This window comes from Centruroides vittatus, unplaced genomic scaffold (assembly GCF_030686945.1).
Source record: "Centruroides vittatus isolate TY-2023 unplaced genomic scaffold, ASM3068694v2 contig_596, whole genome shotgun sequence".
NCBI lineage: Eukaryota > Metazoa > Arthropoda > Arachnida > Scorpiones > Buthidae > Centruroides > Centruroides vittatus.
The window spans coordinates 660010-686614 of NW_027122360.1; the positions used below are offsets into that span (position 1 = coordinate 660010).

At 27.2% G+C, this 26605-nt stretch overlaps 1 protein-coding gene across 1 annotated transcript in view; it reads right to left on the minus strand.

Moving 5' to 3' along the window:
- Positions 1–26605, minus strand: part of LOC136979218 (myotubularin-related protein 10-B) — a 36776-nt gene that overhangs the window by 1698 nt on the left and 8473 nt on the right. The window contains exons 2-12 of the mRNA XM_067275159.1: positions 24535–24723; positions 17425–17491; positions 15991–16070; positions 15863–15919; positions 14958–15036; positions 14679–14805; positions 14071–14158; positions 11962–12050; positions 10672–10802; positions 9317–9466; positions 72–244 (exon numbers count right to left, since the gene is read on the minus strand). Coding sequence (XP_067131260.1) covers positions 72–244; positions 9317–9466; positions 10672–10802; positions 11962–12050; positions 14071–14158; positions 14679–14805; positions 14958–15036; positions 15863–15919; positions 15991–16070; positions 17425–17491; positions 24535–24723 — 1230 coding nt within the window. The remainder of the gene's footprint in view (positions 1–71; positions 245–9316; positions 9467–10671; positions 10803–11961; positions 12051–14070; positions 14159–14678; positions 14806–14957; positions 15037–15862; positions 15920–15990; positions 16071–17424; positions 17492–24534; positions 24724–26605) is intronic.

Consider the following 26605-nt stretch of genomic DNA (forward strand, 5'->3'; position numbering starts at 1 on the left):
AAATAATTTCATTTTTAGAATATTTTACAATTTATGCAAAAATATAAAGCAATATTTTAAAAATTCATTACCTCTTCGCTTTCAGTGGTATTTATATGATGCAACCTTTCCATAAAAGGGTGGCCCAAAGCCACCCATTCTTTTTGTATTAGGTGTTGGAAACCTTGTTGTGTGCGACAATAAGGATCTAGAAGAATCTGTACTAAACTTGAAATGACACAATTTAAATCTCGATTCTCTCTTTCTAAAATAAAGAAACAGTTTATTAATAAAGAAAAAGTAAAGAATATTGAAAGTATTCAAAATAGCTAAAAGAAAATCGGTTTTTAAACTATGAATAAATTATACCTAGTAAAAATAACCATTTCAAATCTAGTAATAACAATTCAATATTTTAGTTTGTTATAATAAAATTATGAATAGCAAGACATCCGAAAAATAACATTCATAATATAAAAATTAAGCAAATAATGAATTTCACTTTTTTTATATGCCTTATTCAAAGTTGTGCTGAGATAAAATTTCTTATTAATAAGGACCACACGAGTAAACTAAGAATTACAGGATGTTTCAATGGGTACCCAACACATTATATCCGCAATAACTTTATTTATATGTTGGTAATGTAACATTTTACTTCTACTATTTCAAGTGGACAAAAGGAAATTAATGAATAACATGTTTAAAATGTAGGCCATTTGCTACCACTATATGGTGAACAAAAAAATTAAATACCTTCTAAAACCGATAACCGGTGCGAACTATTTTTCGAAATGGCGAACGTTTTCACTGCCCCTCCTGGGCTCTTCCTCAGGCCAATTCTGGATTTGATAAACGAACAGCATAAATAAATGGAACGTGTTCCATAATTTAAACGATCGAGTACGTTGGGCAACCGTGTGCCGTTCCAAATATTTAAATTTCCTTTTATTCCGTTTGGGAAAACGATGTGCGCCTCCTATGATAAATACGTGTGACGTCAACGATTTACATCATAGGAGGCGCACATCGTTTTCCCAAACGGAATAAAAGGAAATTTAAATATTTGGAACGGCACACGGTTGCCCAACGTACTCGATCGTTTAAATTATGGAACACGTTCCATTTATTTATGCTGTTCGTTTATCAAATCCAGAATTGGCCTGAGGAAGAGCACAGGAGGGGCAGTGAAAACGTTCGCCATTTCGAAAAATAGTTCGCACCGGTTATCGGTTTTAGAAGGTATTTAATTTTTTTGTTTATACAACCCGGTGTGGGAGAAGTGTTAGACTATATGGTGATTTGAAACACGAAATTCTGGAATTATTTCAATTTAGTGGTAGCAAATAATGTGCAGTTTGAACATGTTATTCATTGATTTCTGTTTACCTATTCATAACAGTAATTTAAACAGTAACAGTGTTTTACTTCTACTAACATATAAATAAATTTATTAGTTAAATAAAGTTAACTAAGAAGTAAACTTTATAACAACAACTAATCTAATTTTTAAAAATTCATTTATTTATAAAAAAGATAAATTGTTTTTCTACATTTATAAAATAAAAATTATTCCCATTGTATTGATACATCCATACTCTTAGAAAATAAGAAAATTTAAATTATCTTGGTTTAATTTTATATTGCAACTTAGAAATAATCACTAATGTACAGTACAAATAACTATTACCTTCCTTTTCTGAAATTGTTTTCATATTAAAGTATCAACCTAGAAATAAAATATCAGAGGCAAATTGAAATTCCATTACAGGAGTGAATTTTGAGAAAGTGCCAGATTTAGTTTATCAATTGTGAGTTAACAAAAATATTATTGTTAGAATTTTTATTAACTGAAGAGCATCTGTTCAAATTTAAAAAACAGCATTTATTTCAGTGCGCAATAATTCAACAATGGTCAACTCAGTGACCAAAATTATATACACACTACGTTTAATCTGACAATATCAAGAACAGATTCCAGAGTATGGAATTTTTCTGACTTAGCTGTTCAGGCATTGTTAGCTTTTCACTGATATATTAATAAAATTCATTCTATAAACATGATTGAAATTATCAGATTATTTTGCCTGAGTATAACAAATAATATTAATTATTTTAATTACACTATTGTGTTAAAAATTTACAAACCAATATTTTCATTGCAAATTCTGCACTTGACATGGACTGAATATGAAGTGGAAAAGTAAAAACTATCCTTGTTTTCTATACTATACTAATTTCTCTCTTAAATAAATTCAAATTAAATATAAATATTTACTTTAGAATGTTTAAAACACAATGGTGTATAGATTTTTAAATATCTCAAAATTGTAAATTTTGCAAATTTCAAACAGGAAAGTGTAATTAATAAAACTTTTGATTTTATATGCACAATTACTTTCAATTAAATTTCAGATATTAAAAATATAAAAGTGCAAAATAAAAATTTGAAAAAATTAAGAGCATCTAAAATATATTTGTACAAAATACTGAAAGGTTACATTTAATGTAAGATGTGTGTGAAAGTATCATCTTAAATTGTGATTAAAACAACTACATAAAATTTATTTCATACATAATTATACTTTATGTTGCAGAGTTGACTGTTTCTAATTTGTTTATTTAAACCTTTCTCATTCTAAGAGAAAAGGTACTAAGAGATCCTTTATCATGCCCATTACACATTTGGTCAGGCATAATCCACCCATAAAAATTTGAAGGTTCAATCTGTATTAGAACTTGAGTCTCCAGAATAGTAGGCCAATATCTTCATTACATCAAGCATCCAGCTATAAGTTAATATTACTATTATTTAGCAGAATATGAAAAATTGATGACAAATATATGCTGTTTAGTATGATGAAAATCAATTATGTTTAATTGCTTTATATTGTGTTTGCAATGTGAGAACAAAGTTAAACATGTATAAATTAACAAATTTGATTTTTTTTTTTTAATCAAAATCTAAGTGGACTATTGGATAAAAGAAATTATTTAATAGCATTAAAAATTTGGAATTCCATATAAAAGAATCAATATCATAATAAGTTAAAAAGAATTTAATTCTTATAAAAAAGGTATTGAATAATAAATGATACTTTATTATATAAACTAATGAAAATCATTTTTGATACATATTTGAATCTTCAGAGAAAGAAACTGCTTAATTATGTTACACTTGTGTTCTTTGTATTAGTAATATCTTAAGCAAACTCAGAAAAAAATGCATGCAATAAAAACTTTCATAATCTTGATACTTTGCTTTTATTATGATCATCATCAATTAAGAAGAATTTTGAATTTAAAAACAATGGAAAATAAGTATTTATTATTTTAAATCATCTCATCTATCTCTATCATCTTTGGATTAAAAATTCAATTCATGTTAGTCCAGACACCAATTAAGTCCTCACAATACAAACTGAGAATAAATAATTTTTATTTTCAATTCTAATTCTACTTGTTTCAACTTTCTAAAATCAACACATTGTAAAATTGTTTTTTCGTAAATTTCTTTCATACATAGGAGTTCATCATTCTAGCACCAGATAATGCGTGGTTATCTGGCACCCGATATTTGAGCCAGAGCCACATATTCTTTAAAAATTTTTGGCTCCAAGCTCCAGATCTTTTTTCAGGCTTGGTATTAATTTCTTTAGCTACTCTCTAGAAAGTTTTGAGCTTTTAGAGGGACTAAGGAACTAGGCTTCCTTGCATAATTCACATGTATTCCGAAAAGTGTATTTATAGTTTTATGACTATCAGAAATGAAATATGAAGTTTCAGTTTCATTTCTGATAGTCATAAAACAACAAATACACTTTCTGGAATACATGTGAATTATGCAAGGAAGTCTAGCTCCCTAGTGTAATGTATATGTCAGACTACTATCCAGTGCATAGGGCATTGTTTGATTTTGTTTCATAAGCTATTAATTTTGTTTTTTACTGATGTCAACAAAAAACAATAAGTTACAATTTGCCACTTACATTATAGATATCCAATTCATATATTTCTTTCAATAAAACAAATCATTTGAATATAGTTTTTCAATTGACTAGGTATGATTTAAATGCAATTTGTAAAAATTACTAAGAAAGCAAGTAGAAATTTATTTATGCTGATTGTATTTACAAATATCTGAGAATCAAATTAAAAAACATATTTCTAATTGCAGTAATTTTGAAAAGACAGAAATTAACTGAACAACTAATTTTTGAAAACAATGTCACAGATAAAAAGTAATAAAAGTTCCACATTCTTGTAAAAGTTAAAACAATAATAGTATTAGAAAAGATTGTCAGTGAAGAGAGACATAACATTTCTTTAAGAAATGTTATGTTACCAACAACTTGGACAGAACAATGATGTACTGTTCAAGGAGACTGAAGAACATTATGACAATGAAAGTTCTGATGACAAAAGGAATATAGTTTTGTTTCAATTACATTTCAAATGTTTTTAATGCAACTTGCCAAGTTTTTGTTTGTAATTAAAATTAATATAAATGTCAACTTATATTTGACTCCTAATTTTTTCAAAAATAGAGATTCCAAAATTGGGAGTTGACTTAAATTAGGACCAATATAGTATGCATTCTCAAAGTACTCCACTATGAAATATAGTTTATATCCTCTGTAAGATTATAAAAAGAGAACTTCTAAAAAATATTTTAAAAATCAATTTTAGAAATATATACCAAATAATCAACTGGACTGCATTGTACTATATATTATGACTATGTTTAATAATTAGATATAGAGTAAATTAATATGCCTCAATGTCCTTATTTTATTATAATATAATTTTCATCTACTAGTACGTATTTTCTATTATCAGGACTTATTAGACTGGCTTTACAGATACTGCAACACAGTTTCACAGATCAGAAATTTGTTTTGTTTAATATACCTGGTTGTACATTTATTTCCAAACTTTTTCCCTTCATTCTTATTTCTACCAAACATTCACTTTCAAACGTTAATAACAACAATACTGTAAATCTAAACATCTCTTCTTGTTCACTTTGACTTACTCCTCGTCTTAACTTCTTTTGATCGTTCTCTTTATACCTCAGACACGCCCCTTCCTCTATGATTCTTCGCCATGATTGGTGGGTGGATCTGAGGTATAAAGAGAACGATCAAAACAAGTTAAGACGAGGAGTAAGTCAAAGTGAACAAGAAGAGATGTTTAGATTTACAGTATTGTTGTTATTAACGTTTGAAAGTGAATGTTTGGTAGAAATAAGAATGAAGGGAATAAGTTTGGAAATAAATGTACAACCAGGTATATTAAACAAAACAAATTTCTGATCTGTGAAACTGTGTTGCAGTATCTGTAAAGCCAGTCTAATAAGACCTGATAATAGAAAATACGTACTAGTAGACGAAAATTATAATATAAGATATAGAGTAATTTTGTCTAGAGGTAGGTAAACATAACCATAATATAGCTCGATACAATTTGACAAATTATTTGGTATTAAGAATTGAATTATACAATGTTGATATTTAGAAATTTATATTTTATATTATTTTTCTGTAACATAGTCATGATGCCAGGCTGCAAATTTAATCATATTTTTAATTTATTTCATTTAAAATATATATTCTCCACCTCGAATTAGTAGTGTCTTGCCCCTGCACATAATTCTTTTCCATTAGCAAAACAGTCATGCTGATCACCTATCTAACTTCTTCTAAGAGGAATTTTTTAAATTGAAATAATGTAATTTCTAGTGCAAATCAGAAGCTCATATATAGTTAATCAGGGCCTCCTGCTCCTAAGCTTTCCATATCTAGTCTCTATTTTCATCTATCTTACTCCAGTCTTGAGATTAACAAAAGACAGACAGACAGACAACAGTGGAAAGTTATAGGTCTACAATTTGTTCAAATTGCAGTCCAATAAGAAAGCAATAAATAAATAAATAAATAAATATAAATATATATTTACTTTTTTAGAAATAACTAAAAAACTAAGAATAGAAAATAGTTTAATAGTAATGACGACTCTAAAATAGTTAATAAAAAAAAATTAAATATTAAGTACTTTCATCTTCAATAAGTAACTCTTCAAATCACAATACAAATCTGAATGAAAATCAATCTTGTCTGTTAAAATTTGTTGCAATCTGAGGAAGTCCTATGAAATCCTATTTATTATAAGTGAAAGTACTTGTGTTTTAATTCTTTTCATTTTTCAGTTTACACAATATGCAGAATTCAATTTGGTTATTTTCTATAATAAATTACCCTAGAAAACAAAATTTAAAAATAAATTTTCAAGTTTTCTAGTTTTACATTAGTTTCTGATAAACATTTTTAGAAATTTTCCAAAACCAAGTTTCAATTAGCAAGTGAATAAATTTTTCAGTACCAGATTGTTTTATTGTATGTGAATTATAATACAATCATAACTAACAACTATAAAACTACAAAGGCTGATTCTTTTTCAACCTCCAATGGTCCATAAAACAAAGACAAATGTAAATAACACAATGAATTTATTACCAAAAGTTAGGTACAAACATGGTTACTTTTTGATGTGATCATAGTGAAAATTGAGGCATTTGTCTATCTGTAGGCGAGCTTTTCCATCCCCTCTTCATAGAATGTTGCCGCCAATGACTTGAGATGGCCCCTAACTTTGTTTTGAAGATTGTCATTAGTCTCGAACCTCTATCTTCCTAGCCACATTTTCAGTTGAAGAAAGAGGTAGAAATTGCTTGGTGCTAAATCGGTGTTATACACTGAGTGTTTAAAGGTGGTGAAGACTTCCACCCAGCTTGGAACTTTTTGATGTGTGGAAACCTCTTTCTTGAACTGAAAACGTGGCTAGGAGGGTAGAGGTTTGAGACTAATGACAATCTTCAAAACAATGTCATTAAGGCCATCTCAATTCACTGGCAACAACATTCTATAAAGAGAGGATGGAAAAGCTTGTCCACAGATATGACAAATGCCTCAATCTTCATGGCAATTATGTCAAAAAGTAGCCATGTTTGTACCTAACTTTTGGTAATAAATTCATTTTATTATTTACATTTGTCTTTGTTTTATGAACCATTGGAGATTGAAAAAGAAACAGCACTCATACCACATTGATAAAAAATTCAATATTATTTTATAAAAACAATAAAAATATATGGTTAATGTGAGCTTAAGTATACAAAATGGCGGCACTTTTGATAATCTCAAATGCAAAGACTAAATGACTTACAAAGTAGAGGGAGCTGCTGACGATTGTGTCGTGTTATGCAAATTACTTTTTGAAACGCCCCTTGTGAGGAGACACGGTAGGAGAACTGTAGATTTTGCGTTAATACTAAATTTGAGTTTTTTAAAACTCCTAATTTTTCAATTTAGTTATTTATTAATAGTAATTTGTTAGAAATGGGATCATTTAATATTGATTCCGAAGCATTTTGGGCTGAATGCGCCTCTCAATCGTTTTTTCAATTGTTCGAATCTGACTTTTCCGAACTGGGTATTGATACCCGAATTGATAAAGGTTTTAAATTAGCAGTAACGTTAGGAATACAGCACGTACGGGATGTGTGTAAAAAGTGTTCTAATTTATGTAAAATAATCTATAGAATTGACAGAGAATCATGTGTTATGCGATGCCAAACATGTAGAAGCAATTCTTCAGCTTTTGAGGGAACATTTAAAGGAAAATGTGGCAAAATCTCAATTGAATTGAATTTTTTCATTTATGTGGCATTACATTGGATTAGACTGTTCTACTACAACTGCTGCCTTAGCCTCAGGTATTTCTAATAGAGCTGGAATAGACTGGTCAAACCACATCCGTTTTGTAATGATGGTTGCTATGCATAATTTAACTACATTTAAAATTGGCGGGCTGAACAAAACTGTAGAAATGGACAAAACAGTCATATGCAAATGCAAATATGAAAAAGGATGGAAGTTGAAAAGTACAAAATGGGTTGTCAGTGGAATATGCAGAGAAGACAGGAACTGCTGTATGTGTCAAGTGAATGATCACTCCGAAATCACTTTAAACTGGATAATTTTTAAATTTGTTAACTCAGGGAGTACAGTGCTGACCGAAAAGTGGAAAGGCTATATGCATATAGACGATCTGCATGGAATCGATATTGAACATAGAACAGTCAACCATTCAGAAAATTTTGTTAATCCAACTACTGGTGATCACACCCAAAATATTGAAAGACTCTGGGGTATTTAAAAAATAAAAAAAATCTGCCGAAACATTATACCGACAATCTATCCGATTCGTACATGTATGCATTTATATACAAGAAGTTTTTAGATTGGTCATGTAAGAAACCCAGCGAAAGGTTTTATATACTCTTACAACATTTAAGAAAGATATTTCCGGGATGTGGCAGAATTCCCGAATGGAAAGAACTGGAGACTGTTCCTGCCGCTCCTGTTTGTACTAATAAGAAAAAAGTGAAAAAGGAAACATGCAAGAAATGTGATGTTACAAAAAAAAGCAAAAAAACCAATAAGAAGAAACAAAATCAGACCGGTCCGTCAGAATCAACTGTTGTAGAAAACAAGTGTCGGAAAAAAGGAAAAGAAGCATCTTAATGTAAGTAAATCTGTTTTTTCAATTTAATAATTACCTTTTTACATAAAATAGATTTAAAATAGGGATTTAGTGTCTAATAATCCGCGAGGCCTAATTTGCATAAATATTTTCGCCAATAGTCGTAATCAAGATGGCGGCCGGAAGTGCCGCCATTTTGTTATACCTAAGCTCACATTAACCAAATATATTCTATAAATATATTTTAAATAATTATTTATAATCAACAAAATAAATATTACAAAACTTTTATTATCTCCTAAATCAGCAGTTGCCAATTGATGGACCATGAAACAATTTTGGTGGTCCAAGGAGAAATTTAGACATTAATCAACTCAAGGTTACGCAAAGTGTTATGAAAGAAATGTAAATGCTTGGTTGCTTTTTCTCACTCATTGGAAGTTTCTTATTTGAATCTTAACCCAAACAAAAAATGACTTATAAATAAATAATAATGTCAATAAATAATCAACAATAAATGATGTGCAATTGCGGTCCTTTGTGGAAAAGAGCCAAGATTCCATAAACCTATTTCAAACAGCAGCAATAAACTTTACACTAATTTGTTAAATTAAACAAGTGAAATTCATATTAATAAGTAAACTGGAACTTTTATGATCATTCTTCTATAGAGGTTTGTATCATTAAAAAAATTCATGATAGTGATCCACAAAATTCAAAATTGTGAGTTTTGTGGTTCACGAAGTCAAAGATTGGCAACCGCTGTCCTAAACAATACGAAAAATTTACTAACCTTGAATAATTACTGAATGCTTATTTTGACACAAAGTAATAGCAATTTGTAAAGATGTTTGAAGACAAGCTGAAATATGATGAAGCCATCGTGACGATTCAAGAGCACTAAGATAATGGGAATCTTGTTCCCAAAATTCATGTGGAGTTGCTAGAAAAAAAATTAATCAAATAAAATCATCATTCATTTCTTAAATATTGTTATAATAAGTTCACAAAAAATTATTATGACAATTGAAGAAGTATGTATCTTTTAATAATAAACTTTCAGTATCTGTTTAAGCTAATAGAAATTAAATTATACAAAAAATTTCTAATTATTTCATATAATTATAATTTGTTTAAAATAGTAAACACTAGAATGTTTAGCTTTAACATAGAATATCAAGGTTTAAGGTGATCTAGTGATATGGTCTGGACTATTGAGTGGATGAACCAAGATTGAATTTCAATAGCACCAGTTTATACTTATTGCAGTTCATGTAAGTCTGTGAGTCACCTAGCCTTCTTTTCATTGGATGATCTCTGTAGGGTAAAGCTGGCATTGGCATGGGGCTGGCCACCTCACCAGTTTCTTTAGCTAGGCTTGAATAGGGACAACCTGCATGGTTGTCCTTCTCTCCCCCAGTTTACTTTATAGCAAGCTCTAAGAGGACATTAACTTTTACATTTGGGCATTGCAAGTTCCATCTTCAAAAAAACTTAACTCGAATAACATGAGTAATTAAAAGATCTCAAATGCAAGCTAGATTTAAATCAAACTGACTGAGATAAGCCTAAACTCAAATGTGAGGACTAAGACTAGGCACTAAGTCATATTATGACTTTTAGTGCCTAGATGTCCTACCTTGATTTAAAAGGTCATCACTAACTAAATTTACAGGAAATTTCTAAAAATTAATAGATGACAATATATACATATTTAATTTGGAGAGATTTTAATTTTTTTCTAACTCCCCTTTTCCTTCTTAACACAGAATTTGTTTTGCCTTCTAAAATTAAATTGAATTTAGAAATTGAATTTAAATTAATTTTTCAGCAAAAACTGATCAAAAATTTAATTGTAATTAATTCCTTAAAATACTTTATGGTCACATTTTCATAATAGTTATAAAAAAATAATAAATGAAACTAAAATAAAGTTATAATTAATTCAGAATGCATGTAAATGAAGAATCATTCATCATTTTAACAGCTTAGAAATGTCAAATGCAAAACTGTCAAGTTCAAACTGTGATATATTCAATGCAAAGGCATTTTGTCTTGCAATTTTTAATCTGTCAACAAACTGATTTAAAATGATATTAACTTTATTCTATTTATTAAATTAAAAAATTTAAATAGTTGGATACTTACATGGCATACATATTTCACGTAACTTTAAATAACTGTTTTGAATTTCTCTAACGAAGGGACAGTTTGACTCAACATCAATCACACGAGCAGGATACTGATGTGGATGAGCTGAACTGACTGCTTCAATCATACTAAAAAATTTATTAATTTTTATTAATACAGAACAGAAGAAATAAGAAAATAATGATAAAATAAATTTTAAAATTTTAAGTAATTGGACTACAATTTCAAAAAATTGTAGACCTATAAATTCCTACTGTCATCCATCCATCTCTTTCCTTAATCTTGAGAACAGTTACATAGATGAAAGATGAGACCAGACATGGAAAGCTTAGAGGCAGGAGACCCCAATTAACTATATATGAACTTCCGATGCAAATCAGAAGCCATGTTATTTCAATTCAAAAATTTCCTCCCAAAAAGTGTTAGAGAGATGACCAACATGATTATATTGTTAAAGGAAAAGTAAGATGTACAGGGACAAGCCAATAATTTGAGGTGGAAAGCATGTTTTAAATTAAATAAATTAAAAATATGATTAAAAATTGCATTCTGGCATTGTGACAATATCACAATAAATAATTGCTCATTACAGAGAGATTAATTTAAGAGAATGTTGGCAAAACAACAAATAAAAAAAACCCCAACAACAAGTCATTTAACTTTCCCAGCAACATCTGGTGGCACCATCTGTTACAATATTTTATTAAAAAGAACATTTTATATTTTTAATTATTATAAAATGGCAAAAAACTCAATTTTAAACATAGGAATGGGTTTTATAAAAAAAATTGTAGATGCTATTAACGAGTAAAATCATCATTAAGTCAGACCCTACTCAAGATATGGCACAACCCTCTTTATCTCCCCATCCTGTTGACCTTTTACCACCAAAATTTAATAGCATCAATCTCCCAATACACAACCTCCATGCAAACTTTCAGAAAATTTCGACAAAAAACATAGCAGTTATTAAGCTTCAATTAAGAGGGTGAACAAAATTGTGTCCCCCCACACACACACACACACACAAAAGATCCCCAACTTCTTTTGCATTTCTTCACATTTCAAAGTCCCAAGCCCAAAAATGTGAAAATCTCAGGTGGTCATTTTTTTTAATCAATTGTCATACTTTCTCTCTGTTATATAAAACAGCCAGAAAAGTAAAAATGACAACTTGTCAGAAAAACTATTACAAAACACACATTTTTTAACTTTAAGAGTATGATATCTAATTTCAAAACAAAAACTTATTTAAATAAAATATTACTTTATAAAGTAATGGCTCACCTTGATTCTTGACCAGTTTCTGAAATAGCAGGATCAGCAGCAGCCATTCGAACTAAAGCACATCCGGACGGAAGTCCCCAACTCCACATCTATCAATAATTTTAAGATAATCTTCAAGGAATTATTATAAATAAATAAATAAAGCGCACATGCATGCACTTACAAAATCATTTACAATTAAGTAAAAATCAACATTATAAGTTCAGAAATTAATAGTTTAAAATTATAATAAATGAATATAATTCCAAAGAATTCAAAAATTACATAGAAATAAAGTTCATTTTCTCTCTATAAGCTTATTCACAACTCATTTATTACTTTGGGAGAAGAACTTTGAATTGAATTAGAGATTTTATTCCAATTAGTTCTCCTTTATCCTTATTTTTAACAGAATTAAAACAAAACATTTAAAAAACAGAAAATTTTTTACTTTTACAACTGGTATAAATCTTCTGCTGACTATATGAAATGCAGTCTTCAAATGCCATATTTTATTCTTAACAATATTGATATAATTTTATATAATTCAAACTGTACTTGTAGAAAAGTAAACTCGGTTTATAAATACACCCTTTGAAAAATTTGGAAAGCTGTTGGGAAACATGTTATGTGAAATATAACATGTTTCCCACTAATTTCATAAAAACAGAATCTATACTATTCCATTGGAAGCTACATATTATGTTAACTGCACAAGAACTATTTTGAAAGATTTTCAAACTTTCAACACAAATAGAATTTAACATTCTAGTAATTTTTTACAAGAATCAAAATCCTGGTAACAGTATCTGTCTTAGACTTATTAATGTCACTTTCTAAATTGGATTTTATATTTCAGTATCTTTTATAAATATTCAATATTCCTTTTTATTATCATCATCCCATAGCTATGTTTACAGTTAAAGTAGTCTAAAAACAATTATTTCTCCTTTTATTTCTATAGCCTCAATTTTACCATCCATCATAAAGTACAAAAATCACAAACTTAATTACACAAAAATAGCCAAAAGAAATAATCAAATTTCATTGAACATGTCGTTCTGAATTTAAGAACTTTGTATCCAAAATTCTCAGTTTCTCTTATGACATTTATTTTAGTCGTTTTTTTTTATTCCTGTTGCATGTTATTTCTTTAACACATCACTTCAATTTGTTCGTAAATGCAGTTTTTATCTTCCTATTCAACTGTATCCAAATTTAAGGATAAAGAGTTAGCTTGATATGTCAGAAAGGTTTATCCGAGAATATTGATTAATTTGATTTGGCCCAATCTAAATATGACTAGTAATTTTTCCAGTAATCAAATACATTTGGAAAAAAGTTTCAATTTTGTAAAAACATCCTTGCAATTCATTTGTTATTATAATTATAAACTTTATTTAAATCACTTTTAATTTTCATATTTATGTAAGTAATGATTATTTAATTATAATAGTGCTGGATTTTTGAGCTATAGTTAAAACATCAAATTATTATTATAATTTGGAACTAAGGGTGGATGCTTAATGGGAACTAAAGGCAGCATGCCTTTAGTTGCAAATTATAATCCAAAAAAAGTCCAGTGTTGTTTGGTCTCTAAATTAATATGTATAGTATGATCTATAGATACCAGAAATACCACATTAACAAGAGAGGTTTGACAAGGATAGAACAAACAAAACAATAATCAATGTTATAAATTAACCAAATATCAAACTCAACGATTTTAAACACTTAAAAAAACATCAAACACCTCCTATTGCTGTGAAATGTTTATTAAACGAACACTAACATTTTCAACCTACTAGAATACACCATCTTCAGGTGTGACTGAATTCGAACGTATTTTAAAAATGTAACATTCTAAGAACCAAACATCCAAATAATTTACATTTAAATTTAAAACAAAAATAAATTTAAATGTAAATTATTTGGATGTTTGGTTGTTAGAATGTTACATTTTTAAAATATGTTCGAATTCAGTCACACCTGAAGATGGTGTATTCTAGTAGGTTGAAAATGTTAGTGTTCGTTTATTAAACATTTTTCTGCAGTAGGTGTTTGATGTTTCATTAAGTTATAAATTAAACTGAATTATTAATTAGAACAACATTAAAGAGAAAAACTTACCATAACTCTGTGACCTATAAAATGTGGTGCAGCTTTAGTTATGTCTGCATCAAAAAGATTGGCAGGTACCACAAAACATTCTGGAAGACTAAAAGAAAAATAAGCTATCAGTCTTCTAATAAATTTTTAAAATTTAAATAATATTCATTAATACACACAATTCATTCTTATACATTAAATAACTTCTCTTATAAAAAATGATAGATATTATAAGAATGTGATTGCAAGTTGAGTATCAGCATCAGAAACTAGTATACCAAATGTAAAAATCAATTTATTATCTGCAAGTATGTAAATCTATTTCTGTTATAAATAGCTACTAGCAATTCTTCTGTTAAAAGACCTTGAAGAATGTGACCAAAATTTGAATAATGCAATCAGTAAATGTATTCTCACAAAATGCAAAATTTAGAAGCATAAAACACTCTTCAAATTTTTTCTGAAATTATTTAAGTATAAACAACTTTTGATATTTAATTATACCATCAAACCAATACCACTGTTAATGATTAATAAATTTATTAGTCTACAATTAAATAAATAAATAAATACTATATATATATTTTTTTAATACATGTTAAATTATTTAGTTTTATCTCTGACAATACCTCTCACACATTTGATAACGTTCATTTACTTGGGTTACTCTCCAACCACTACAACAACAACAACGAGTCAATTCTGCCTCCCAGTCTATTGGAAGTGAAAATGGTATTGGACTAGATGTAGCATTTTCTATCAATTAAAAATAAAAGGAATAGTTAGCATGTTTCATATGTTTTGATTTCTTAAGATAAATATTTTTTGAGAAAGCAAAACTAAACTTTTATATTTTATGTATCAGTTTTGCCTGAATATTTAAAAAAAAAAGAAATACCTGAACTTACTATCATGTTCTAAATAATCAAATAAAAATAATAATTGCACTTTTGGAACAAAGGCATGATAAAGAAGAGCATTGATAATCTGAAAAAAATATTGCATTAATTAAACAAATAATTCTATTTAATTGGAAAAAGAATGAAGAAATCAAATTTACTCAAAAACACTCAGCAGAGAGATACAACAATCTTACTTCATCACCTAACATTTGCTGAGAAAAATTGAGATTTTTAAATTAATTCAAAAACCTGAACAAAGTGTATGATAATGAGTTGAAAATGTCTGTTGAATAAGTAGTTTTTCTCAGCAATCATTAGGTGATGAAGTAAGATTATTAAAGACAAAAATTTTAGTAAACTTATACATATTTAATCAAAACCACGTACTACTATTTAAACATCTTTTATTCCTTATAATGTAAATCTAAATAAATTTTAAGTCTACATTCATTTTTATAATAGCAACATCTGTAAATCTCTCACACACACATTGCTGGCCAAGAAATGTTTTGTTTCATCTTCATTTACACATATTTTGAGGATTTTAATACTACAGTGGAACCTACGTAAATAATAAACTGAAACTAGTAATTTTTCCTGCATTAAAATAATGTGTATATAATATGCTTTTATGAATTTTTGACAAAAATTTGCAAAGCCTTTGTATCAAAATGTTACATGATGAAAACATTTGCAAGATTGTTTTTAGTTGTATCCATAGTTGTTAGTAAAAATCACATCTCAAAGTCCAAACAGTTTTTTATTAGTTGAAACTTTCAGACCTGTGTAATTTTTATTAGTAGTGAAATGATTTAAATTTTTAAATTAATTTAACAGAATAGTTCTTAAAAGTAGTTTTATACATTAAAATATTTACATATAAAAAAAATATGTAAATGTTTTATTAATACCTGTTTATTGCAGCCACTAGGAGAGAACTTGAAGCTAAAAGTATAGATGCGGAAATCCTAAAATAAAAATTAACAAATTAAATTATTAACTTTATTACAACAAATTTATATTATAAAATTTACTTTACCTTGCAGTGAATTTCAATTATTTCTATCTGACTGGAAATGATACTTCCTGGTAATAATTTTTTCTTTCTACCATTAGATACTATAAAGAAACCATTGATGGATTTTGTTTAAAATTTATGACATATGGTAGTAAAAGACAATTTAAAAACAAATATTTTGAAATGAAATTGTATGACTCTTTAAATATAACTTTTAAAATTGATTTTTCTAATAAATTTTTAGTTTAATTTTTATGTTTTCATAATAAAACTGAGATGTTCTATTACTTGCTACAAAGCGTGTAGGAAAAAACAATGATTTATCTCAAGTTGCCACTCATCACAAACTATATAATTTTTATTTATTTCTACAATTCATCTAAAATTACTTTAACCTTTCCCAACCTGATTATAAAAATTCCATTTTTATAATTGAGGCAGAAACAGTCTAATGCCTCAAAAATTTTTTATATTCTGTATACACATCCAAAATGTGTTAATGTAGGATTCTCTTCATTTACAAAATATAAAAATAATTATAATACTTTATCATCATATTTTAAAGTTTTAAAAAAACATTATATAATACATTTGAACTTGACTATATTCAATTCAAGTTAAATATATTTGTACAAGGACATTGTGTCAAACAGCAGCACTACATACAATGACTGACTTAGAAATTTGACACATCTCTTAAATTCTTCATTTAAATTTATCAATTTCATGAACTTAGATATATTTGCTATAAAAATTCAATTTTAAAATTTTTTATCTACAATAATTGTTCTCATTATTGTTTGTTTTATTTGCTTATAATAATTTTTAATTCACATCTACAGGTTGAAATATTTTATTTTTTGTCACTAATATTAGATATATCCTCAAAAATTTGGAATTTAAATAGATAAAAGAAAAAAATCATCCAATAAACTATTTAATTTAATATTTTCTAATATTTATGAGAATTACACTATAAATGTATTTTTAAGTAAATGGTATGATATACAAATTTTAATTTAAAATATGTTCAAAATTGCTATAAGACACTAAACATTAAATTTATTAAAAACAGGAAATTAATAGTCGATTAACTTAAAAATATATTGCTAATGAACTGTAGATCAATCCCTTTTTTAAACACAGAAATACTGTTTTGTACAAGTTATAATTTTAATTCTGAACAAGAAACAAAATTATTGAAAAATATATTTTACTTAATGATTGTTAAAAACAACTGGAATTAAATTCATGCAAAATACATTTCCTAATCTAAATATCAATCAATTTAGAAAAATAAATGACAATTGGAAGAAATTTAAAAGAAAACTGGCAATTATATTTTTAAATTCTGAAGATTTTTATAAATGTAATCATTAATTCTCTAAGAATAGTATAAATTTTATTATTATTTAATATTTTTTATTTTAATATAATATTTTATAAATTTCTTACCATGGAATATACTGTCAATATTAATCAAGCAGATATCATTTTCACCCAAATATATATTCTGATGATGCTAAAAATATGATTCAAATTTTTAGATTATAAGCTAAACTTAATTCATTTTTTAGATATATTAAAACTAAATACAGAATAATGTATGTTTATCTATTGTAAAAAATGAAGTTATATAATCAAGGTCTAAATTCCAAATAGTTTATTGAAACTATACATCCACAAGAGCCGAATTATCGGGCTAGAGTTGGCTATAATAAATACCAACTATAATAATAGAGTTGACTATAATAAATAATTCGGCTCTTGTGGATGTATAGCTTTGTAACGGGTTAGTCGTTATTTATTTATATTTATACGCCTTGCGATGGCCGGTTGAGTGCCTTGGGAGGACGTGGGCACTTGATGTGTCCCCAGCCGGCATTGTAATGACCGTCGATGGTCGTCGTGTTAGCTTATATATACTGGAGGAGGCGATCGGACTGAAGGTCCGAATAGCGTAACTGGTAACGTGTCTGCACGGATAGCAGAAGTTGCGGGTTCGAGTCCCGCTTCGGGCCGATTTCTTTTCCTCCAGTTCCAAATTATTAAAATTATTTATTTAATTTAATTATAATTATTAAGTTTAGTAAGAGATGGCGCCTAACGCCAAGCTCTAGTGCCAAATTGTCTTATTAATTATTTATTTATTATAGCCAACTCTAGCCCGATAATTCGGCTCTTGTGGATGTATAGCTTTGTAACGGGTTAGTCGTTATTTATTTATAGTTTATTGAAATCTGACAGATTGTTGTTATTTGGTTATCCGGTGGTTTTTTGATAACCAAATAACAACCATCTGTCAGATTTCAATACATAATAAACTTTTTGTTAACTAATATATATATATGTACAGTGGAACCTTGCTTAACGAGCATAATTCGTTCCAGAATCTTACTCGTAATGCAAAACACTCATTAAGCAAAACAATTTTTCCCATATAAATTAATGTAAAATATATATGATAATGCGTTCCACGCCAAAAAAATACTCAAATACTTTATGTATAACCATTATTCAAAGAAAATTATACAATATACATTGTTAAGGAATGTAAATCATCATCATCTTTTCTTGTAGCACGGAATGCAAATTCAATTTGCAGAAAACAAAAAGAAAATTACAGATAATGTGTCTGATAAACATGCCAAACAATATGCCAAATTCTTGGGCTATGTAAAGGCTATAATTAAATATTAGAAATTAAATAATTTGACTAGATGTAAGCAGTTATGTAGCCATCTCGTATTAAATTTAATGACCAATTCCAAATTAAATTTTAGAAATATCTAAATTAATAAAAATATATTTAAATTAATATAATATGGTTGCTGTTTATTCAATTCCTATGTATAACATCCTTTTTGGATTGGATTAAAAAAATGTTATACATAGGAATATTTAAATTAATAAAAATATTAATAAAAATCAAGTATTTATAATTATTAAATTTAATACGAGATGGCTGCATAACTGCCTACCTCTAGTCAAATTATTTAATTTTTAATATTTAATTATAGTCTTAACATAACCCAAGAATTTGGCATATCGTTTGGCATGTTTATATGTAACACAAATTTGGTTACATGATGTTTACATGTAGCACAATTTCGTTAATGTTTATAGGTTCACACACGTTTGAAAAAATGTGAGATCACAAGCGACACTAAGATGCTAGCGAAATGAGTGCTAAACACAGATGGATGAAGCATGCACACAGTCTGGGACTTCCACTCTCCTCGTCACTTGTTATGCAAAACATCGCTCGTTAAGAGAATCATTTTTTTACAATTTGTTTTGCTCATTATGCAAGGTGCTTGTTAAGCAAGGTTCCATTGTATACCATATACCGCGGTGGATAAGACGATAGTTAAACCATAAAAAATGGCCCCGAAAATCCGGGGTCGTCTTATAGGACAGATACAAAAAAATTAGATTGAAATTTATATAAATTAAAACCATTATAAAAAGACAGACAAACCGTAATTATTTACTAGAAGAGAGTAGGGTATGTGCACAAAATAGAATAGCCCATATAATATTTTTGTGAATAGGCACGGTCATTACCCGAATGCCCGAATTAGTGCGACTGTTTGCAAAAATCGCCAGATGCAAGAAAATAAAATTTGTTCATTCGAAAAATTACAAATAGGACATAATTCCATATACGCTATACAGTATTATTATTCAGATAATGATTGCCGATCTAAACTAAATTCATAGGCCGTCGATAGTTTGGGGGTCGTCTTATAGGACAGATATATGCTAAAACTATAAAACTTCGACGAAAATTTATGCATCGTCTTATCTGAAAATCGTTCTATTCGCCGAGTTATACGGTAATTAGTTTTTTGTTTATGTAGAAAAATCAGGTTATTTTTTACACTAATAACCTTTTATGTTTGTGATGATGATCCACTAGTTGACAGCTGAAACAATAGGCATTTTATGAACACTAAAGGACTGTTTGGTAGAATAGTAAAATTTGACACAGGCTCATCACTGATTTTTTGGAACATTACAGGTAAAGTCATGAGAGAATATTTAAAATTCTTTGTGACTGGCAGACTTTGTTTACTGGATGAACACAAATGGCATTGGATTTAACACGCATTCACTTAGACTGTCTACATTACAGTTACACAAAACTTTTATTGTCATCGTCAGATGATCCATTGCAGTCAATAAAGTTACAACTTTTTCTAATACCTTCAACAAGCCTGAAAATCTAAATTAAGCATATTTTCAACTTTTACAACTTACAAATTGTCTACATTACAGTTACTGGTCATCTCTTAATATTGTGCAATTTTTAGTTCATTTTACTTATATTTAATCTTAGCTATGGCCTCTAAAAAAAAAAAAACAAGAATGTCATTAGTATCAAACATCAGTCCATAATTAATATATGCTTAATTTAAGTTTCTAGCAGTTCACAGTGCTTTAAAGACATTGGGAAGCATATAATTAGTGGTCTAAGATGTACTGCTGCATTATTATTATTTGACCTTGGTCAGTCTGGTAAAACTGTTAATCTGACAGAGCTTTGGAACTAATCGAATTAAAAATTAGTGCTTACTATAGGTTGAGTGAGCGCTGAAGGTATAACAATACGATATCTGAAACAGTTATGTAGAATAAAACACAGACTGATTTTATGTAATAGTGACAAATAAGGCAATGTAGATTATCTCAATATATGTGAATTATCTAATAATAATAATAAATCATTTCATTTAACAACAAACCAATCCAAAATCAATTCGGTATCACAATCAATAGAAACAAAATTCTTTACACATTTTAAATGTTATTAAAGAAGTCATTAAAATCAGATAATTTAATTATCACCAAGTTCAAAGCAATAAAGAAAATAAAACAAATAATTATTTTCCATTTACAAACAATAAAACACTATTCAATCTAAAAATCTACTAAGAAAAATTCAAAAATATTTTAGATTAATGACATCATCAGAAAATAACTTAAAATAGTTAATTTGTTTAATGGTTGGTTGCATTAACAATGTACTAAAACAGCTCCTTTAACTAAATGCTTCATTAAGTAATTTGACAGATGTACTAAGAACTGATGAACCAACACCAACATAGATTAACTTTATATATTAACTATTTTAAAATTCATTAAGTATTAAGTGCAGTAATTGGTTAGATAAAAATTTTTTATTTACTTCCAGATTTATTAAGAACTTTAGAAACTATTGTAACAATTTTTTAAGAATTTAACATAGAGTTCAATATCACACAAACACCCAAAAAACTAGTTAAAAGCATCTAATTTTACTATCACAAACATTTTCATTCATCTATAATGAACATATATATTCTTTTTAAAAATCTGCATTCATTCTTTTCTAGAAATGTTCTGCTTGGTTTATATTTTTAATATTTAAAAGTGTTCTATTCAGTTATGGTCCATCACCCAATGATGATTGTTGTAGACAAATCGTCAGGAAATGGAAAACTCATAACAGACAACTATACTTCTTCCCGTAGACTGGATGAAACTTAATTCTTTCTTACACGAAAAACCTTGACAATCCAGTGTTTTTATATACAACTGCTAACGTTTTCAACCTCTTCGGGGTCTTCATCAGGCACAGCAGTTGTATATAAAAACACTGGATCGTCAAGGTTTTTCGTGTAAGAAAGACTCATAACAGACATTTTCCATTTCTTGAAAACATTTTTTGGGTGCTTGTGTGATATTTCTACAGTTGATCCTTCTCTACTGCATGATAATTTCAATCATTTCTTTGAACAAACAAAACAAAAACTTTGAATATCAATTATAAATTGTTCATAAATGCCTTTTCTTCCCAAGATCATTTAAAATTTTTTTATATGAAAATATCGTAAGCATGTTATTGATATATGCCATTTTTTTATCCCAAATTACTTTTTAATATTTAAATAAATTATGTAATTTAACTTATATTTTTCATACGAAATAAAATGGATCATCACTTAATTACTATTAAATATTACAGAAACAACCTTTAAAAAATTGTATCTGATGCTTATAAATTTAATATAAAAAACAGCACACACAAATTATATAAATATAAAACCTGATTACTATTTTATTTTTTCTTATTGCAAAATACTTTAAAATTATACATATATTATTTATTAATATACTAGCAGGTAGGTCCGGCGTTGCTCGGGCAAAAGTAACGATAGCGAAGATTAAGATTATTACGTAATAGTCACAGAAGAAAAAGAGTAATTTCATCAACAAACTAAATATTTCTAAAGAAAGGTTGAATTTGAAAATTGAATATTCTAATATTGTTCGATTTTCATCGAATGTTCTAAAGAAGAAAAGTCAAGAAAAACCGAACTAATCTGTTTAAATTTGAAAATCAAATATGTTCTAACATATTACTCTTTTTCTTTTTTTTTTCCTCCAGTGCCTGTAAATCTTGCACATCACTTTTTCTTGTTCTCCATTGTTACTTAACATTTCCATCAACAATGGAAGTGTTCCTTAATCCTGTCCCTCCCCCGTGAGGAGGAATTTCAAAAGATCCCTTCTTAGTGTGCGTTCTCGTGACGTACCCTAACTGTACCAAATTTCAACTTTCAACTCCTAACTGTTTGAGCTCTGCACTGATTATTATTATTATTATCATCAACTCATCTCAATTATATACATAGATTGAACATTTCAACCTTTTATTTTAGCATTATAGTGAACAATGGCTAAAACCTTTCCATGATTGATTGCTCTTATTTTTTACTTTCTTAAGAAGAATATTTTTATTTCACCAAGGGATACTTCTTGCCTATCAAAAACATAATTTAACATATATTTAATTGAAATAAATAAATTATCAAAAACAGCAATAGTTTATCTTTATGTTGAAGTGGACTTCAGCTGATATGGCCATTGACCATGGCCTTAAAAAGCAGTGATCATGTTTGTAACAATTTGATTTGGAACTTTCTCGTGTTAGGATGTTTCACTAATAAACACACTGAAACAATATCTTCTGTTTGACACGAAGAACAAGAAATGGAAACAGCTAGCTCAGTTAATTATTATTATTATTATTGATTTGTTCTCTGTTAATTTTGGTTATTTCGGTTTGCTCTATTACTTTTCTGTCTAATGTTTGTGTCCTGTAAACTAAGATCTTTGTGTCTGAACTTTGTCCTGTCCCTTTTCCAGTACAACATTTTTAAATATTAGAAAATTTGTCATTTTAGAAAAAAATTTAGTTAAAACACAGATTATTTTTTTTATTTAAAAAACAAACATCTAAGTAACCTACTAAAATTTCTATGAGAATATCAAATATGCATTTAAAATATATTATTGCAACCAAACGTTAAACTCAGATTGTCAATAACTGCAGTAACTTATAGCTATAGAAGTTATATTCTCTCTCTTCTGCCTAAACTTATGGTAAAGTAAACCTCATGCAGACATTTTTTGATCATATTCTCAAACCAGCCTAGTGATGAGGCAAAAGTAAGTCTTATATCTTTTAATGTTTTATTATTCATACTAATTTACTTTACATTGTTGTTTTTATAATATTCCCATAACTGTTTTTGTTTCATTTTGTTTAGAGAATTACTATTGTAATAAAAATACTGAAACAATCTATCCTAAAAGTCAGATCAAACAACTTCAAAACAAAGTATTCATTGTTTTCGAACAATTTAAATAATTTATCAACATTTAACAGTTCTGTATTTAGATACAATCTCATTAATTAAGACATTGGTTAAAAAAAAAATAAAAAATTGTTTATATATATATATATATATTTTGTAACTTCTTTAACAAAATTTCATATAACAAGCTTAGTAAATTATATTATTTAATTAAAAGTAATCATAGATATTAAACAGAACATTAAATAGAACACTTTATTACAATTTAAATATCTACAGACACAAATTAATTTTACCTTAATTAAACAGTAACATAATTACAAGAACTAAAATAAAATTAATGAAATTTGTTTATTAAAAATAGTTATTTTCTTCTCTTACAAAAGTAAAAATAAATTTATAAGTAATTATATTGACAAGAATAACTTTATTCTATTAATAACGTAAATTTTAAATTTTTTTTTATGTATTTTAATTAATTGTACTAATTACAAAAAAATAAATAAATAAAAGTTTAGCAGGAAAAAAAAATTAATGAAAAATTCCATTATCACTGGTCCATTTAACTAATTTAACATCCTATTGTTATCAACTCATAAAAGTAACAGGATGTGTACAAGTACATCGAAACAGATAAATTAGACTCTCCGACATTTGAAATTATTAAATCTACAAAATTATATCGTGTAAAACTAATGTTAATTCATACTTTTATAAGAAACAATGTTATTTACTAAAAAATTTTATTTCAATATTAAAAGTAAATATCAAAAATATATTAAATAAATATAAAACACATGAAATATTATAAATTACCGAAGTTTTAATTAATAAGTTAGTTTCAAATTATATATTTAAAATAATAAAACAACAACAACAACATAAATTAGCTTTATTTTTAAAAATTAATTTATTTTACCTGATTCAAAGGAATATCTTCTGGAGTAACAAAACTTAACTTAAATGTAGTACAGATTAATTCTCCAGAAATACCCGTTTTTAATTCACTCATTATATTAAATTTGAGGACATTTTCTGCTTGCGCTATGACCATCTCTCCATTCAATAAATTTGGCATGGCTCTTTTGCATGAAATTTCATCTGACGACTGAAACAAATAAAATGAATTTAATATGCAGGCAAAAAACATTTCCATTCATCAAGCAATTTTAAATAGCATTACACACTAATCCACTCTGAATTAAAATATAGATTTAATTTTATAATTTGTGTAAAAATAAAATATTCCAACAATTTTGTAAAAAAAAGCAACTTTTCACACAAGAGGAGGAAATTATTACTTATTTTAACATTTTAAAAATTATTAACCCACCTACTTTTGTTTACTCATGAATTATGAAATGATATAATTCAATTTGATAACTTGTCTTGTTATTAAATTAGATAATATATTATCTAATTAAGATTATAGTATGTACATTAATAACAGAAAAAGATTCTACATTAATATTTCAAGAGTAATAGAGTATATTTATATTATACTTTTAATCTTATTAGAATCAATAAAATATTTGCATAAAATTTTACACTGTCTTATAGATATTTGTTTTATAAACTCTATTACAACAACATTATTATTATATTACTACATATTCTTAATTTAATAAAACTTGTAAACACAAAATATTTGCTTATTTAATAAAACTGAATTCTTATCAATATAGAAATCATTGTTATCACTAATTGTCAGAGATTAAATTGCAAGCTTTACAAATCAGTTTCTTTCTTTAAATACTATAAAATTGTATATAAACAGTTTTGTTGGCAATTTTATTGGATCATGAAATACAAGTATAAAGTAATTTATTAAAATCATCGCTATGATTTTAATTTCAGTCCATATAACCATTTTGATAAATTATTGATTACTACATTGTTTCAAATAAAGTTCATGATATTTTTCTATCTTTTCTTCTCTGATTATTTTTATAAGTTTTCCTGTAGATATATTGGAAAAGATGAAGCCGACCTGTTTCGATTCAAATTACCCTAAATAACAACAACACGATATCAATTTTCTGGATTAAATTGCTTTTTTTGGTATAACTTTCCTCTCACACCATTCTTGCATAAAAAATTTCTTTTATCCATTCTAAAATGATAAATTTTATTTCATGAATTTTTCATTTCCAATCATTCCATTTGAAAAATAAAAAGCTTGAAAGACTTTTTCATCAAGTTCTGCTGGAAGATATAAAAAAGGATTTTCAAAAGAATTTATATTTATCGATATATATAAATTTATGATGTAACAAAATTCAAATAAAAATATTTTTTTGTTTTTATCTCCTGCAGAACTTAAAAAATAAGTCAAGCTTGGCTTGTTACATTCAATTCAAATTTATCACTGTGATAGTAAAGTACTTGTTCTTTGTTCATAACAGTAGAATGCTTGTTACTTGTTCTTAATAACAGTGCTTGTTCTGTAATGTACAGTACCTACAAAATTGCAAAATGGCCAGTCATTCTGTAATTCTGCACCAAGAATAAGTATTCTACTACAATCACTATCTAATTGCTATCAGCTCAAGTCTAACAAGATGCATTACTTTTGTTTACAAATTAAACAAATGTTAATGAATGGAATGGCTAATTGACATTTTTACTATAGTAGATATCTATCTTATATAAAGTATAAGGATTTCTAAATGACTGGACTGTTTAGTTAAAATATTGATTTTGCAGTTCAGATAAAAATTTTCAAAAATTATTTTATAAATTTTTATTTTTATGTAATATAAATGTCAATTTTTTAAAGCTCGCATTAGAAAGTTATAACTAAATAGAAAATGGATTTTATCCAATTTTAAAAAGTAAATATAATAGAATATATTTCCTATTAGTTCCTGATCATATCCGTTAATGAAAAAGGATTATACAAGAAACACATTTTATTTTTGCTAATATTAAGCATGAAATGTTTTTTTGCTGTCTGTATTAGAAAGCAGTTGCTATCAATAGTAAAATCA